The 18,271-nt window shown below is 41.7% G+C and overlaps 1 protein-coding gene across 1 annotated transcript; it reads right to left on the bottom strand.

The window, feature by feature from the left end:
* Positions 1–392: 392 nt before the first annotated feature.
* On the bottom strand, positions 393–14,888 carry LOC117808484 (multidrug resistance-associated protein 4-like). The gene is made up of 12 exons (XM_034678239.1): positions 14,638–14,888; positions 13,168–13,278; positions 9,291–9,411; positions 8,445–8,669; positions 8,012–8,101; positions 7,223–7,386; positions 5,335–5,460; positions 3,003–3,252; positions 2,350–2,457; positions 1,064–1,153; positions 746–937; positions 393–545 (listed from the first exon to the last, which is right to left on the bottom strand). The coding sequence occupies exons 1-12, from the start codon at positions 14,709–14,711 to the stop codon at positions 393–395; spliced, it is 1,704 nt and encodes a 567-aa protein (XP_034534130.1). The 5' UTR covers positions 14,712–14,888.
* Positions 14,889–18,271: the final 3,383 nt, after the last annotated feature.

Here is an 18,271-nt window from a genome sequence, read left to right as displayed (position 1 = left end):
TATGGGGTGCAGGTAGGTCCTAAAAGTCAGGTTTCACAAAGTCGTTTATGGCCGCAAAGATGGGACGGTGCAAGCGTGAGTTTTATGCATCATTCAAAACACTCTCAGCGCCTTGTTTTCAATCTTAAATATTACATCACAGCTGAGGTTTGTTTGGGATTGTATAGGAGATAAGGAGGAGAGCTGAGCAGGAAATCTGATACGGCCTCTTCTGCAGTGTGTGTGTGTGTGTTTGGATCTTGTGTTGTGTGTTGCTGTCTGGCTCAGTGCGACTGCCGGCCAACCCCAGAGGACAGGCGTCACCGCGTTATGCAACATCTGAGCGGCTGTAATGAAATGAAATACCGTCTTGAGCTGCGTCAGCGTTAGATGTTTAATCTAACTAATGAAAATTAGGAGGCGCCAACGTGAATCCACAGGACAAGTGATGGAAGAGCAGAGATGCTCTCTTGATTAAACAGAGATGCAATTTGTATTGTGTTGTCTCCATCTTCCTCAATCCTACTCCTCTCCACCTGCGGCTGTTCAACAAGAGCCCGGCTTCCCTCTCACAAACACAGAAGAAGAAGGTTCACTGAGTTCAGATACTGTATGAACTGACGCTGCAGCTTTTCTATTATTCATACAACCTTCCTTCATCCAGCTCATCCTGTCTGACAAACTATAAAGTCATCTTTTGACCTTTTAAACACATAATGAGGCGAGCCCTTCTCCAGAGTGCAGTGTGTGCTTTGTGTCCTCTCACCCTCTTCAGCGCGCAGGCTCGGATGACTCGCTCGTACTTCTGTTGGTTGAGCTCTTTCCCAAACAGGATGTTACTGCGGATGGTTCCAGGAAACACCCAAGGCTGCTGGGCGGCGTAGGTGAGCTGACCTCTGACCTTAAGCACACCTTTTTCATCTGGCAGCTCTCCAAGGATGGAGCTCAGCAGGGATGACTGGAACGTGCAGGCAAACAAAAGAACATGAGTTCAATGACAAAGCAAAAAATGTTGCAAAACTACGTGCACCATGACACCTCACAACACAACGAGAGATCATGACGACATGAGGGAGTAACTCACCTTTCCAGCTCCAACTGGTCCAATCACGGCTACCAGCTGATTTGAGTTCAGAGACAGGGAGATGTTCTGCAGAGACGGAGCATCCATAGACTGCAGGAGGTAAAAACATACATGTAAACATCACAATCCTGCACCACTAGAAGTAAGAGACAGACAGATATGAGACTTATATGATCGAGGGGAGGCCAAAATCTTGACTGTTTTTTACAGTGCAATTTATGTTATAATTATCTGATAGTGCAACTAATGATTTGTCTTGTGCACATTTTTTTGCAGTTCCATAATACTTTACTGTGCAATTTTAATCATTTACAATGCATTATATTGTCTTTACGGTGCAATATAAAAAAATTACAGTGCAATTTACATTTTTTAACAGTATAATATACATTATATTGTCTACTTTGGAATCTATTTCATTTGTCATGCAATATTGTTTGCAGGTGCATGATAGTTTAATTTGCAAATTTTCATCATTTAGCATGGATTAAATTTCTTTTTATGATGCACTATGCATTTTTTGTTTACAGTGCAATATACATTATATTTGCCTACTAACCATTAATTATTTTGGAGTGCAATTATATTCGTCTACAATACACTTTTTTTGTGACATTTTTTTGCAGGTGCATGAGAGTTTACAGTGCGATTTTCATTATTTATAAAGTTTGAATGGTGCAACATGCATTTCTTTCCAGTGCTATACACATTATATTTGTCTAATAGTGCAATTTATTGTTCTTCTTGTGCAATGTATTTTCAGGTGTAAGATATTTACTGTGCAGTATGAATTATTTACTATGTATTATATTGTTCTTACGGTGCAACAAACATTTTATTTTTCTACTAGTGCAATTTGCAATTCAACAGCCCTCTGGTGACATCACTGAAGGTGCAAGTTGTTTACTTTTGTTGAAGATGCTAACCTGTGTCATTTTAAAACAACTTGTGGGACCTGTTTTCTTGCTATTTGGTAAACAAATTCCCAATGTGTCAACTTGTCAACTGAATGAACAAAGTTTGTCCAGCAAGCATAAATATTTGGAAGTCCAAAAAGAAACAGGAACAACGTGACAACCTTAGCTTGCATTGGAGAGTTATTTTATGCTGATATGTTTGTTATCTTTGAGTAAAGTCTGGGGGGTTTCCTAATGGTATCAGTACCACATGGTCAAACTGTCAGCTGGTAAAAGGTGCATGAAAATCCCTGGGTGGTTTTTAGATTGTGAGTTGCCATGAGGGTGTTACTAGAGCTGTGTGCCAGTGAGCACAACATGGCATCAGACCTTATCCCAGTAGCAGGTCAGGTCCTGGATCTCCACTGAGGCGTCTTTCTTCTCTTCCTGTGGCAGTGCCGCTCTGACTTTGGAGACCTCATCCAGCTCCAGGAACTCCTTCATGGTGAAAAGACACACGTTATGACCCTTCTGTCATATAGCAATAAAATCACCTCTATAAAAATGACATAACACACAAGTACGTTATAAAGGGGCTTAGATCCGTCTAGTGCTGCAATGATTGACATTTCAGGTTGTGTTTTATAACTTTATCTTACATTTTGAGATTAACTCCACCTTTATATTACACGAAAAACAAAGGGAGGTGTCAGCATTGCAGTGCCAGACCTTTAAGCTGCAGCACTTAACAAGATTAAAGAACTGCCTGGGCTGTGATGTCAGCAAAAAACGGGTTGCAAGCAAACACTTCAGGCTTTATGTGCTCTTATACAGAGCAGCCAGCGATTACAGCAATAGAGAGTTAAACCCAAAGACACACATGGTGTTGCAGTTATTCTCCTGCAAAGAATCACAAACAGCTTCCCTGTGATGCCTGCAAAGAAAACAGAAACCTGGGACTTGCTTTGTTTGTTGCTCTAAGCTCGTGGTTAGCCGGTTTGTTTGTTCCTAATTAAAAGCACCACCTCGCTAAAGTGTCGTACCTGAATCCTGCGGATGCTAACGCGGCACTCAAACAGCTTCTCGATGGCGCTGGGGAAGAAGAGCGTGACGGTGAGGCGCACGGCCGTGTACAGCGACACGGTCACAAACACGCGGCTGGCCGAGATGGTGTTCCCAAGGAGAACGTAGAGCGTGAAGGTGACGAAGACGATGATCTTGCTGGCGCAGAAGAAGGAGGCCATGTTGAGGCCACGCAGGTAGGAGCTCTTCATGATCTTGGAGATCTCCTTCCTGAGGGGGACAGAGGAAGTTTGAAATGTTACATTCATACACGGATGGGTGTTACATAATCGTAATATTAAGAGCGGTAAATGAAAATAAACCCTTCATTAGAGCCACATGAGTCCTCTCAGACTTTGCTTTAATCTTTGAATTAAATCCTTCATCCTCTTCAGCAATCAGGATCAAGGGTTCAAGCCCTGACAGTAGAGCAAAGCAAAGGGACCGGGACCTTTGGTACAGAAGATTATAAACCTGCTTCCTTTTCTAATTTTGGTGGTAAATATGGGGGGCTTGATTGTAGATCTGTAAAGCTTACCCGCTACTTAAAGGGATTAAGATTGCCCTATTTCAGCCCTGAAAGTAGATCAGTTGGCGATGCCTCTTTGAAATCCTGGGAAGATTTATGCTTAAAAAAATGCACACGGTGCAGATTTGACCATTCTTTGAGTCGCAAAGAAGAAGCCCAACGTACCCAAGTTGTGGCTTCTTATGTGCTATCTTAGAGAACATGACGTTCGTGCACAATCTGAACAAGTGCACAAGTAAACAAAACAGCACAAGTCTGCAGAGCATTAGACAACACTGACAACTGGCCGTTAGCCTGTGTCGTCTCTGAGCCTTTTTGGACTGGGTATTAAAATGAGTCCTGGGTGTCCTGAGTTTAAGTGGATGTCATTACAGCTGTGAAATAACAAGAGCTGGACTTGTGTGTACTTCTGGACTGTTTATATTCACTTTTCAGCTCTAGAGGCAGATGAATGTATGCTCAACAAAAGTCAAAGATGGAGAGAAATTTGCTTGACTGCCTGAACGCCGTTAAGTCCTGGATGGCTGCAAACTTTCTGCACTTAAATGATAACAAGACAGAAGTCATAATGTTTGGATGTGGTCCAGCAGTCTTTCCAGCAGTCTTTCCAGCTGGTTTTCTGCCCCCCCCCCTTACACCAAACATCCAGTCATCAGTCAGGAATCTTGGCGTAATATTTGATACAGGCTGAAATTTGATCGACAGGTTAGTTCAGTTGTAAAAACACTTTTTATCACCTGAGGATCTTATCAAAAGTAAAGGGGTACCTGCCACAGAGAGATCTTGAGTAATCCATGCTTTTATTAACACTTGACTGGATAACTGTAACTCACTATATCTTGGCCTGGACCCCTCACTATTGCACTGGCTCCCAGTTTCTTTTCCAATAGATTTTAAAATGTTATTGTTTGTTTTTAAAGCTCTTAATGGCTTAGCCCCCCAGTACCTCACCGAGCTTCTCCAGTATCATGTCCCTGCCAGGACATTGAGATCCATCTGGTCAGTTGCTATTAGTCACTCCCAAAACCAGGCTTATAACTAGAGGTGAGCGAGCCTTTGTGGCGGCTGCTCCTCGGCTCTGAAACAACCTGTCCCAACATATCAAGATTTTTAAATCCTCTCTTAAGACTCTCCTCTTCTCCCTGGCTTTGGTTGAGTGGACATCTGGCATAATTTTAATTCAATTTGAATGTATGTATTCTATCTTATTTTATTATATATTTGCACTGTTTTTACTATTTTTTTTTAGTATTGTATTGCATGCTATGTTTGTCATTTGTGCTGTTTTTGATCTGTACAGCACTTTGGTCTACCCTGGTTGTTTTAAACGTGCTCTATAAATAAAGGTTGAGTTGAGTTGTAACATAACATACTGTATTATGCCGTGTCTATCGTGTCGTTCCTTGTCACGCCACAATGTGTTGTACCACATCATCTTATGTTATATCATGTTGTGTTGTGTCATGTCATGTAGTTCCCATCATCTCATTGCATGTCATGAGGAACTGTGCAATATCACATCATTACGTTGTGCTGTGTTGCATCATTTCACCTCCTCTTGCATCGTGTCCCATCATGACACATATATCTTCGCAGCTGTATCCACCCTTGTCACTTTGCGAATTGTCACATTGTTTATGTGCCACATCAAAATAGAGTGGAATGTCAGGTTTTTGGGTCACACCTATTCCTAACTGGGCGTCTTCTTAAGTCATTAGAGTTGAAATGAGGTGATAACAGGTAGAACTTGTACATTTGAAGCCTAAGGCAGGAGTTTCTTTTACCTTCTGACCTCCGTCACCAGAGCGGAGAAGGGTTTCTCCCAGGCGTACATCTTGATGATCCTAATGCCGGACACCACCTCGTTCATTGTGCGGATTCGGCTGTCTGTCAGAGCGGCCGTCTTACTCCTGTAGACAAAAAGCAACATATTGAGTTAGCTGTAAAACCTGATGATGCTATATTTCTACTCTGATTTCATTACCAAGTGGGCCACAGTAATATAATCTACTAACTGGATTAAAGACATGAAGCAAATTTAAATCAAGTTTGACAGATTGAGCTACTGGAAAGGGTTGAAACAGGTCTTTTTTCTTGTTTTAAAGAGGTTCAAAAACAGGATTCAGACACAGCTTGTTCACTTCACCCTTGTCCTGTACGCCATGTGCAGAGTTCGATTAACTTTTAACAAAGGTCTTAAATTCTTCAAACAGGGAATGAAGCTCCCTAAAGACATGTGTGACTTATGAATAAGCTTCACACCATCAGAAATATGAAGAAGAAGTCATTTTACAACTTGAAATTGCCTTGAAGTTCATCATTTTTCCCATTATATGATGTATTCTTTAATATTTACAGTGAAGCTGAGACTCACAACAAACAGATGAACAGGCAACAGAATGTAATGAACAAAGAAATGCTAATTAGACTACACCGTTGGAGCGCAGAGAAAAGGACGTCTCATTTTGGTATCTTATGCTGCTTCATTGTTAATTCTTGTGAAGTGTGAAGAGCAACTTTCCATTTTGGGAAATTGGGCCACCAGAACAAAGACCCCACAGACCTGCTTCTTTGGGACGTCTAGCCTCAGTCTTTATTATATCATATCAGGAGGAATAAAGTAACCCTCTGTGGTGAGTCTGCATTTCCTTAACTTTCACACATTCGAAGCTGCACCACCCCCAAGCTTCAACTATGGCTCAGCAGCCTTGTGATACCCAGGAGGGCATGGGAACTAGGTCAGAAAGAGGGGCACATTTGGCTCTTTGGAATCTGAGTGTGACTTAATTTTGATGTCAGAGAAGAAGACAAGATTAGCACAATGAGCATGTGTCCAGAAACTGAGAGTCTTAACTCTTTAAGGCTGCATAATCCAAACCTCCACTCACACCTGAAGTTCTTTGTATCTCTTACTGTTTAAGTTTGCAGAACAGATTTTGATGTCTAGATTCTACATAAGATTGTAGAAACTGTTAGCAGTTGAAGTTTTGGGTTCGTAGCGCTTAAGTAAGCCAGAGTGAGGCCTCGGTTTAACTTACTATTTACAGTGAAGCTGAGACTCACAAGTAATAATGCTGAACGCAGACGGGGAGCAGCAAGGTTGTTACTCTTGGCCTCCACACGCTCATCATACTGCACCATGTGGTAGTTTTTTCAGGTGGTTGCATTTGCATATTTGCATTCCTCTGCAGCGTAGACAAAAACCTGCCATACCACCGCTCCATAGCTCTGGGCTACTGTTACTGACAGTTGACTCTTGTTCCACCCAACCCTTCTGTTGTTTACCCTTCCACTTTAAAGTACTGATGCGAGTCAAAACCTCTCCATCACCCCCTTTAGGAGGTTGCTTTTAGTTTAGGGAGCGCTTGATTTAGTAGGCGGTTGAGTTTTCTACAGACAGAGAACGCATCTTGGACGTCAAAATAGCCGTCATTCATGTTTTTGGGGGTCCCAAATAATTGTGCAGCCCTTGAGTATGATGCATTCAAAATTAAACCTGCAGATAAGCCAAGTACTTGAAGGGGACACGCCACAGAGGCTATGGTTGTTCTTGTAAGAGTAGCTAAGAAGTGCAGGGCCGGAGGGGTCTGTTCCAAAGCTCTCAGCTGGAATACAATAATTGGATTCATGTTTTGCAAGTGTGTGTGTGTGTTATTAGGGAGTGTGTGTTACCTAAACTTAGAAAACAGCCTTCCAAACATGGTCTGCATGGGCATCAGGAACATGAGGACAACCATGCCCGCCAGGCAAGACGCACCGATCTCCACCCACAGCAGCCCCACGACCACCGCCGCCTGGAGAGGCCCCACCCACAGGAAGTGCAGGAAGATAGTCACCTGTTGAGAGATTGAGCCGCGACGGGGTCAGAAAACAGACGTCCGTGATGTCACGGCTTGAGCGCTAATCTGGAAATGGTCAGTAACGGGGAGTTTTTACAGGAAAGGTAAATTCACTCCACAGACTTTAATCCAAACCAGCATGAGAGCATGACATGGTGTAATTAACAGCGCATTGCCTGGAAACTGAAATACCCTGAAGAAAGCGTTTTCACAGCAGGCTTTCACCTACTGATTAAAGCGGAAACTCACACTCCACTGACTGGAGTTGTGCTGCAACAAAGGCTGAGAGCATAAATCAAGTCTGAACTTCAAGGAGACACCTGCTTGCGTTGCTGTGTGAGAGCTCAGTCTTGGAAACGCTGCCGTGAGCACTAACCACACATGCTATGTCCGAGTATGTCACACCCATCAAAACAATCTCCCAGCTATAATTATGTCAGGAACTTAAACGCCTTCTTAAGTGGTGACCTGAGAAATTAGGTTTAAAATCCAGGAGATAACATCATCAGACTACACTCCCTTTGCAGTGTACAGAGACATGATCCAGTTCATAGTCAGGTTCTCAGTCATCCAGTATGTTTTCAGGGAGTCCGTTACTATAAATGCCTTTAATGCAACGTACTTCATCAAACTTGTTGACGTCATTGGACAGGAGGTTGACGATTTGGCCTGTGGTGGTCTTTCCCATCGCTGAGTGGCTGAGACACAGAGCCTGGAAAAAGACCAGAGTATACATCAGTGAAGAACTCAATCACAAACACTGCAGGGAAATGTGGAAATCAGCAAAACACCACATTTCACCATTCAATAGATACATTAAATACATTCCAGGTGAAGATAAAAGAAGTAACTGAGCCAGAGAGTCACTTCAGGATGTTTCTGTTGACCAAACTAGTTCAAAGGTAATCATTTCATCCTACTTTTGTGTTCAATCTTTTCAAACGCAGCTCTTAAAGGCTTACGAGACGGAACTAGACAGACCCTGCCAATGACAAGAATTACGGCATTACTTCCAAACATTTGAGCAGCCCTGTGTTTCCCCTTTTGTTACCGACCTTCTTGAAGATCATGTGACACATGGCCACTCTGATCTTCATGCCTGCTCTCTGGACGTGGTAGAAGTAGAGGTGGTGCAGCAGCGCCAGGCCGATGGTGCAGATGGACATGCCGGCCGCGTAGCCGTACGCGTCGTACAGAGCTTGGGTGTTGTTCGGGTCGTTGCTTTCGAAATACTCGACCATCTTCCCCAAGACGACCGGCTGGATGATTTTGATCACCTCCTGGTTATACAGAGAAGAAGGGTTGTTGATTGGCTCTTTTGAATACTGATACTGATGCCGATATCAGAAATGCTTCCATTTACACATTTGTGGTATTGGAAATATGGATACTGACACCAAAGCCTGTACCAGAAACAACTCCAGTACTACCTTCAATAACAAATCATATATCAGCCTCAATAATACTGATACAGATACCGATATCAGATATCAGATATCACAACCTTTATTGAGGGATCTGGTATCAATGCATACCCCTGTTAACTGCCTAATACAGTATATGACTCCAATACTAGCTTATATGTGGGAATGGAAATATGATACCGATACCGATATCAGAAAAAAGCACCTATGCTGTGTTCAATATTGGTTCCCCAGTTTTTGCACTGATTGCCAATATGGTGTACTAGCTTATAATACAAAGGGATACAGATATGGTCATCAGTAATCAGACAAGACTTATATGGGTTGTCTGATATGGATACCAATGCCGATATCAGACACAACTTTAATGCTACTTGTAATAAGGGATCAGGTTAGCCCACACTCGAGTTTTTGCATTAGTCTGATATCAGAAAACACTACATTTCTATCCTCAATGACACCCAACAACACACTTACTTCAACGAGTGTAAAGAACCCCAGCACTGAATAGGATTTCCAGTAGCACTTGATGATGGCTTTGGACAGCCTGGGTTTCCGTAGCTCTTTTGTCGCCCTCTGGACTTCATGATCCCAGTGTCTGTCATAGAAAACAAAAAAGGATACCAGGTTATTCCATGCACTTGTTTGTGATTAGGATTAGAAAGTTGAACCTCACGTCTAGATGAGTCAGAACCCGCCTGGGAGGTGGGGATCACGTAATTGCCAAATCAGAGAGAGGCCTGCCTCGCTCTCTTAATGGGGAGAGATGCACTAGACAGGCGATGTGTTTAGTCGGAGGCAAGCTGTAACCTGCAGTAATAATTTTCATATCCAGCGACATCACTCTTGGTTGCTAGAGGCAGCAGCTGAGTGGGCTGCAGAGGTTCTATATATGGGATGTGAGCTCTCTATCGGTTGACTTAAGATTGAGGTATCATTCCTGGTATCAGTCTGTATTGTCTAATGGCTCCAAAATCCCATGGAAATACCAAAAGTGATTCAAGTCTGATAATGGACTTTCCAACTTCCCTACCTTGTCTGGAACAACGCAGGTGTCTAAGTCCTTAGGAATGGCCTGACACTTTTAAGGGACTACTTTCAGGAGCGGATTAAGCTTTTTATCCCATATGTGATTAAATCTATCAAATGTAAGTGTCTGTATGTACTCATCAGTATAGGGGTTAAGCTTGACAAAAGTTATGACAGTGAATGTTCACCAACAAGATGAAGATGGCCAGTTTTAGTTTCAACACTTGAATGTTGTTTTTGCACTATTTCTTATTTATTTGAATCTCAGGTTTAATTGTAACCCATTAAATACGGTGCCGTCCCACCATACTTTCCAATCCAGCAGAAAACTCTTGACCTGTGTGATAAACTCTGTATGTCATCGTGATAACACGGGGGCTCACTGTAACGATCTGGATCTCAGCGTGGATGCTGCCTCCTTCTCCTTTGGAACAATAGCGCATTCATCTGTGTTTGCACTTTCAAACAAAGTGCAAGAGCGATATAGATACAGAAATGGGACGCTTTATGAACTGTGATAATTCTAAATTTCACTCTTAGTTAAGCATCATGTTGTAATAAACATTTACTATGTAACCTGAGAGACTGTTCCACGTCATTCCTTATTGGTAAAACATGAACATCAGCCTGATTTGTGAATGGTCGCTTCCTGATAAGTTGGAAATATTTGACTTGAAGGTTTACAGAAGTTGTAACTTTAAACACCCACAATGCAACCTGATTACTTTAAGAATGAATTACTATTCATTTCAAGAGGGAAAGTAATCATTAACAGCCACATGTTTGAATTTCTGTCTCTGAGATTGGCTGATTATTGACATCATGGCAAACATTTTAACAAAAGGGTTTTACGGTATTGTGACCCCAACGGCGGGGTCAAAACGAGGGTCACAAGCTGGAATACGACTTCTGCAACACAAAGTGAGGTTTTTTTTCAAGGCTAAACTCCAATATTTACTTGTTAAAAATCTGGCACCCTCGTATCTTAAAGAGCTCATAGTGTCCTATTACCCCTCTGGAACACTAAGCTCCCAACATGCAGGCCTGCTCATCGTACCTGAAGTATCTAAAAGTAGTATGGGAGGTAGAACCTTCAGTTATCAGGCCCCTCTCCTTTGGAATCATCTACCAGTCAGGGTCCAGGTGGCAGACACCCTCTCTACTTTTAAGAGTAGGCTTCAAACTTTCCTTTTTGATAAAGCTTATAGTTAGAGCTGGATCAGGCTTGGACCAGCTTCTGTTATGCTGCTATAGATCTGGTTAAAACCTGTTGATGGATGCACCCAGTTGCATGCTGCAGCAGATAGCTATAGCTTCTTTTAGAGGGGTAGCAGTCCTAAAATTTGAGGCGCAACTGTTTGAACCCTATATTCTACTTTATAAATGATGTTGGTATAGTTACAGGCTGTATACCTTCAGTAACATGACTTGGAGATAAAACAGGGATTCTATAGAGGCTGAGTTTAATGTTGTCTTTGCATTATTTTTAATTTAATATCAGCTTAAAAATATCTGCAAACAATCAATTCTGTTTTATTTACACACATCCCAACTCTAATAGAACAGGGGTTGTAATACAATTGACTATATGACATGTACACAGTCCAAATGACTTCCTCATAATAATGTTATTTACAGTTTTTCCAGCTCTGGTGGGGTTAAAGAGCAGTTCATCTATATACCAGTCCTCATTATGTTCACCTTGCACGTGCACGAGTGAGGTATTAACACCAAGACGAGTGTGACCTCAGTTCACTTCAGAGAGCTGGAGGGAGGTGTGTGTTTGAAAGACATCTACACATTTATTCATGTTTATGAGTAAAAAGTACAGACGCCCCACATGCAGACACACATTTGAGTAACTCGGTTATCCTAAGGTAATATTTTACTACCTGTTTTCTGGAGCTCTTAATTCATTTTTCTTGTTATCTTAAGATAACAACAGTGGCTATCCAGTTATAACAGATTAGTTTATACTGTCATAAATTAATCCGTTATAATGGGATAACCAGCTTTGAGACAATGAGAAAATGAGAGCAGAGCTTCAGAAAACAGCCATAAATGAATTCATTATCATGTGAAAACACATTGAACACAATGTATGGATGTGACTTCTTCAGGCTTCTGTACTTTATGGGGACCAAATCTTGTTCCCATGAAAAAAAAACAATCTTAATCTTGTTGTTTTTACATTTTTTTTGCCTTTATAGGATAGGACAGTGGAAGTGAGACAGGAAATATGGGGTAAAATATGCTGCAAAAGGTCAAGGCTGGGAGTTGAACCAACAACTGCTGTGACAGACTTTAGGCTCTGTATTTGGGGTGCTCCAAATAAAATACCCCCATTATTATAATGGAAAAAAATAATAATCAATCCCACTGAATGTATTTTAAAATGTCCCAATGTCATATTCAAATGAAAGTATTATGATACCATACAAGTTTAAACAACCTGCAGCATGTTAGGTCTATTAATGTGTAATAGGCCCACCATATTTGGACATTACTCTCTATGACACTATATTTTTTGGTTGTTTGACAGTAACTTAATATCACTGCTGCAATAATAACATCTTTTATCCCACTGTCATTGTAGCAATGAGTGAAAAATAGCCAAAGTTATGAGGGGCAAGATAATCTGTTACAACAAATATTAGCAATTACCAAATCAAGATAATAAGATGGTGCCAATTTTCAGATGCTTTTTAAGGAAAAAAAGGTCTTAAATATGGTAACTACAGTATTACACATGACAAATATTAAACTTCAACAGAGTAATTATGTCCGCTTTGGGCTTCCATACAAGCCCAGTTTTCCAGCTCCAAAAGAACTGTTCGTACCCTCATTCATACCTCTAAAAACTACTCCTGATTAGCCTTGGAGAATCAGTCAGACCCTGTCATTTTGTCCCCAAATATCTGTTTTCATTCATTTCAGATATTGCAGGTGTTCGTTGTGCGACCATCTCCCCTTGTTTTGTGCAAATTTGGTGATCAATGTGGCGTACGGTTTGGATGTTGGCTGTTCTGCCAACAATTGCAAGGATGTGCTGCGAATTGAAAGGAGCTCATCAAGTCATCGGTGGTGCAGGTGTGCTCGTTTTATTGGAAACTCTTCAAGATATTTGCAAAGACTAATACACATCCTGTGAGACATTTGAGATCTCAGAGCTTTTATAAGTATGTTGATTTTGTTTGACTATTTTAAGTTCCTACTTCTGTTTCACATGCCTCCTCATAGATCATCCAACTTTTTTAACAACCCAAATAGGGAACAGAAACCCTTCTTTTCCCCTCTCCCTCTCTCTCTCGCCCTCTCTGTTTACCTTTGCAGATCCTGCCCCAGGTTCTCCGACCGGTCCTCCGTGAGCACTTCAAACATGTCATCTTCCTCCAGTCTACGTTTGGAGCCAGTGCTGAACAAAGGATTGAGCCACCTGAGGGAGGGAAACATATTGAGGGGAGTCAGGTGGAGGATTTGTTCACATGATCACCAAAGATGAGAGCCAATAAAATCAATTGCAGCCATGAAACGTGATAAGAGACTACCTTTGTTATCTTTCTGACAATAAACTTTGCTTACACAAGTTGTATGGAAAGATGTATGGAAGGCCTAAGCGGCGATACATCGACACATTAGATCAGTGGTCAATATTCCTATAGTTTAATTAAGTTGTTTCCACAAGGAGGATCCTGCCAGAGGATTTGAAATTTTTTATATTTATTACAATGGCCCACTTGAGATCAACTTGCCCCATGAACTGACATGAGTTTGACATCCCTGATATGGATGTTTAAGGTTAGTGAAAATGTTTGTTTTGATGAATTAAATCAAGGCCAGCCTCTGGCATAGGCAGTACAGGCAAATGCCAGGGGCCCTGGCCGTCCATAGGGGGGCGCCCCTTCCAAAATAATATTGTTTTCTAATATAATTGGGGGTTAAATTGCGGAGTGATGCGAGTATACATTTAAAAGCATGTGATTCACTTTTGTCTTTAAAAAATTGTTTCAAACACAGTTTTTCAAGTCTATTCATCTTCATGATTTACTTGTTTTTGTTGTTGTTGTTGTTTTCCTCACACTTTTGAAGCTGTTAGCTTAATTAGATAGAAAATGTAGGCTGGGTTTAAATAAGCATTTTGCTTCTGCCTTTCCAGTCATCACTTCACACCTTACTGTTGCTTTGTTCAAAGTGTCTGCACTGTGACAATTACTGTGTTATAATGACTGAATACATTCTACTTCTATTACATTACGTGTATTTTACATTGTTGTTGTTCTTTTTGCTGTATGTCAGTTTTCTTTCAGTGTATATGTGATGTGATTGTTGGTTGAGTTGGTTATAACACAAGGGGCACCAGTTGAAATCTTGCCTAGGGTACCAAGTTTGTTAGAGCCTGCTCTGAATACAATATTTGAATGATTGGCCACAATGGGCTTCCATACATGTGTAATGTAACAGCTCACAATGTGTTTTGTCTATCTGATAAAGAGATGGCACATGTGTCCAATTTAGACTAAAGTAACCAAAGCAGATGATTCAACAGGAAACTGTTATTACATAAAGTCTCTGTGGAGGATCTCACACTGGTTTGTTTTTGTGCTTTTTAAACACATAAAGGGAGAAGAAACTCATTCAGGCTCAGTTTTTCCAACACTTCTTAAACGTGGTGGTGGGTTTACCCTCACTTGCTGATCGGAGAGTTTTAAATCAGTAATAAGACATGTGAACGAACACACTGTTCACTTGTTCCAGCTGCGTTAGCTCCACTAACAGGGAAGTTTAGTCGACTTACCAGAAAAAGATCTTGGACAAAAAGCTCGCCGTCGCTGCCGGGTTAGACTTGGCAGCCTCCCGGACTTCTCCCATGGCAGCCCGCACTGTTTCTCTCCAACTTTACCCCCCTCTCTCTCTCACACCGCTCCTCCGCGTTATGTGGCGTGTCTCCCCGGTTCACACATGTTACATGGAGGTCGGAACCCCCCAAGATGTGTTACGTCTTCCGTAAGGCACACGAGCTAGCAGCACCATACGAGATCAAAGAGAGCACCTTCGATAACCCCGCCTCCTGTGGCCTCTGATTGGCTGAAGGAGGCGGTGACCTCACGCTATTGGCTCTGTGCTGGGCTCTGCATTCACGGGATTGGCTGAGAATCTGACAACGCAGGCAATCCGGTGAGGACTCCGCATAAAGTAATTGTAGTCATAAACACTTTGATTTATTTGGGGAAATGAAAGGAAGGCGGTGGCTGGGCTTACAGTCCAGGGGCGTCATAGTGGGGGGGGGGGGGGGGAAGTGGGACTGACCACCTAGGGTCCAAGTGGGGAGGGGGGCCCTTAATGGGCCTGAAATAAAATGTGTTTTCTACTACACTAATCAGATAATATTGATATGTAGCTATAACCAGTGTTATAGCAGCAATATTATATTTTGAGGGTTGGCTGTGGTGATGGGGCCCACTGAGATATCTTTTCAGGGGGGCCCAGAATTCCTGGCGACGCCCCTGTTACAGTCTGAATGGCGTGTACATTCACTGACACAATGTACCATACCTTGTAGATTAAAGACTGCAATAAATACCTAAACTGTGGACAATTATTGATAGAAGTCTACCTCAAATCTAGCAACAGGAGGAATAATGTCCCACATATATGGGACACAGTGTCTACTTAGGAATAGAAACACCTATAATGTATAGAAACAGAAGTTTAAATAAGATCTGGTGGACAGGGATGAATCCAGGGGTGTCCAAACAGCAAAGAGAAGATATAAAAGGTGACCCTCGTGGTGTTACTTCTTTAAAGCCACAGTAAGGAGTTTTTAGCTTGTTATGAAACTTACTTAAAATGATACTGATGTGTCTTTATGACCTAAAATAAGCAAAGAAGGCCATCAGCAACAAGTCAATTTCTGTATTGTGTGTACATAGTGTGTATACATCTGTGATAGTTGCCATATTTGATTTCATTTTAATTTATTTTATTCTATTTTATTCTATATTTTTTAACTATGTAAGTACATTGTTGTATTCCCCTCTCCCGTGTTATAAGCTGCTGTAACAAAATAATTTCCCCCAATGGGGGACCAATAAAGTATATCTTATCTTATCTTATCTTATCTTATCTTATTGTAAGTTTTAATGCCTGAAAGTGTTGCAGTGTTTGAGGCGGGGGGGGCAGTCCTCCTTTGTATTTTCAACAAATATGCACTATGAGTGGTGCATTTGAGGGTTCAAAGACAGCAAGGTCAAATGTTTGTTCCAAACTACCTTGGGATGTATATGATAAGATCAGAAACGTGGCAATATACAGCTTAGCCCACAGGGGGGGGGGCAAAGTTGATGTGAATTAAAAAGTTCCTCTTTTAGTAAAATAGTTCACACAGGAACAGAACATCTTGTGGGCACTTCAATGTTGCTCAAATCTTGATATTAACGGCGAATATTAAAGGTTAAAATAGTCATGTGTGGGGCACCAGTGGTCTAGTGGTCCAGGCGTGCGCCCCGTGTACAGAGGCTGCAGTCCTCACCGCAGAGGTCACCATTTTCCTGTCTCCCTCCAGCTTTCCTATCCAATAAAGGGGAAAATGCCAAGTATACCTTTACATATAAAAATTAATAAAGTCACGCGTGCTGCCATACTTTGGGCCACCCCTGCTAAAGTGAGGCCCCCTCAGTTTTGCCACCCCAAAGTCTAACTCCGCCCCTTCTGGATAAATTACTTAAAGTCCACATTTATGTTTAAATTTGTGACAAAAAGTGTTTCCAAGATTAAAAAATGTATCAGTGCTATTAAAAAACATACATTTAATATAATATATGAAGTGTTTTGAAAGCTCATTAAAGTCTCTATTTGATTTCAGCTCTTTAAGACAGTTGGAGTTCTCCTGTTTACTTGTGTTTTGTTTGTTTTATTGCACTTAACAAATGTACAAGAATTTACCCTTCATGTTGTAAACTCAAACTTTGGGACAAGCTTCCTTTTCTGTGAGGTCCGAGACCTCCACTGAACTTGTCAGAGTTACTCAGCAGAATTTCCACTGACCCCCCCCCCCCCCCCCCCCCCCCCTCTGTCTGTCTGTCCATCTGCTTCCCTCACACGCACTCATGTAGCTGAGTTGACTCTATCTCATGACAGTGAAATGTGTCACTTTTGCAAACAGGAAATCAAGTGAGTGTATCACAGTTTGTGTGACTGGACTTAAGCAACTTAGGATGCAGTTTCCTCATCGTGATGTTTCCACTGTGAAGGAAACAACTGCGTGAAATTTCCCATCATGCTACTTTTCATAACATATCTCAGTGACCTTCTGATCTCTTACACAAACAAAGGGAGACACGTGATGCACACACACAGAGGATATCCTATAAATAAAGGGCAGGCTGTGGATAACATTCTCCCTCTGACATACAGCAGGTGTTTCCTGCTCTGAAACACAAGGAAAGAAAGTAAAGAGACATAAAACATCTCCCTCTTCTCCTCCCTGAACTAAATTCCCATAAATCTTCTGTTGGAGTAAACTTTAAAGGAATGTCATCACGTGTAGCTAAGCTAAGGTAAACTATTACTCTTACACTGACTATACAGTGATAACAGACTGGAGCGTCCCTGGCCCTGACACCTCACGCTTAATCCTCCTGTTGATGTTTAGCTAGCACTGACTGGGAAGAGAGCCGAAGGAGAAAAGCCAGCAGGCGATTATTAAAAGCAGCTGAACTCGGCCCAATAACATTTATTTATGTAGAAACAACAATCCGTTCCCATGCTGCCCCAGCTGAGTGATAGGCCTGGTTTTTCTTCTCGTGTTGCTAGGTCCTTTCAGTGAAAACAAAGCACAAACTCCTCACTTTATCTCTCTGTAACTATACTTCACAAGGCCAGGGGAGGATGTTCCATTGTTTTAGTTAAGATTAGGTACTTCATATATATGACTTTATACACCATCTGCGTCCTCTAGAGACCATGTCATGACGTCATCCCAAATGGAAAAGTAAAGGTAATCACCTTATCATATTCATGGTCTACCTGGGATGTCATCAACAGGTTAACACTGATAACAGCCTGTTCCAGCCACGGCTCTTTCATTAGCAGGTGTATAGGATTAGGGTCTCCTTTGGGACTGCTCAACAACAGCGGCCTTGGAAACACCACATCCAAGGCTTCAACTATCTGGAGATTTGGGCTTCAACGCTCTCAGCACTCTCTCACTGTCTTTTACAGATATTCTCACCCCTCGGGTTAGTTCTGTACCAGATAAATAAGTAAGGCGGCACAAGCTGTTCTTATTTCGTCGCCCTAAACTGTGCGAGGCTAGAGGGTAAGTGGGGCCAACGACAGTCAGGGGTAATTACATGCTCTGGAAACAATCCTTCTTTCTTTACAAACCCAGATTTGATCTAATTCATGTTATCTAATAAAATCTGTAGAGC

The sequence above is a fragment of the Notolabrus celidotus genome, chromosome 24 (assembly GCF_009762535.1).
Source record: "Notolabrus celidotus isolate fNotCel1 chromosome 24, fNotCel1.pri, whole genome shotgun sequence".
NCBI classification, from domain to species: Eukaryota; Metazoa; Chordata; class Actinopteri; order Labriformes; family Labridae; genus Notolabrus; species Notolabrus celidotus.
Note: the sequence above shows the minus strand (reverse complement) of the source record. Positions and strands in the feature narration are given on the sequence as shown.

What these genes read in the sequence shown, in the direction of transcription:
- LOC117808484 (XM_034678239.1), bottom strand. Translation starts at nt 14,711, where the DNA reads ATGGGAGAAGTCCGGGAGGCTGCCAAGTCTAACCCGGCAGCGACGGCG. An exon ending in CTGGGGCAGGATCTGCAAAG is followed by an intron (nt 9,412 to 13,167) that starts GTAAACAGAGAG and finishes TTTCTATGACAG; the next exon opens with ACACTGGGATCATGAAGTCC. An exon ending in ACGTCAACAAGTTTGATGAA is followed by an intron (nt 7,387 to 8,011) that starts GTACGTTGCATT and finishes ATCTCTCAACAG; the next exon opens with GTGACTATCTTCCTGCACTT.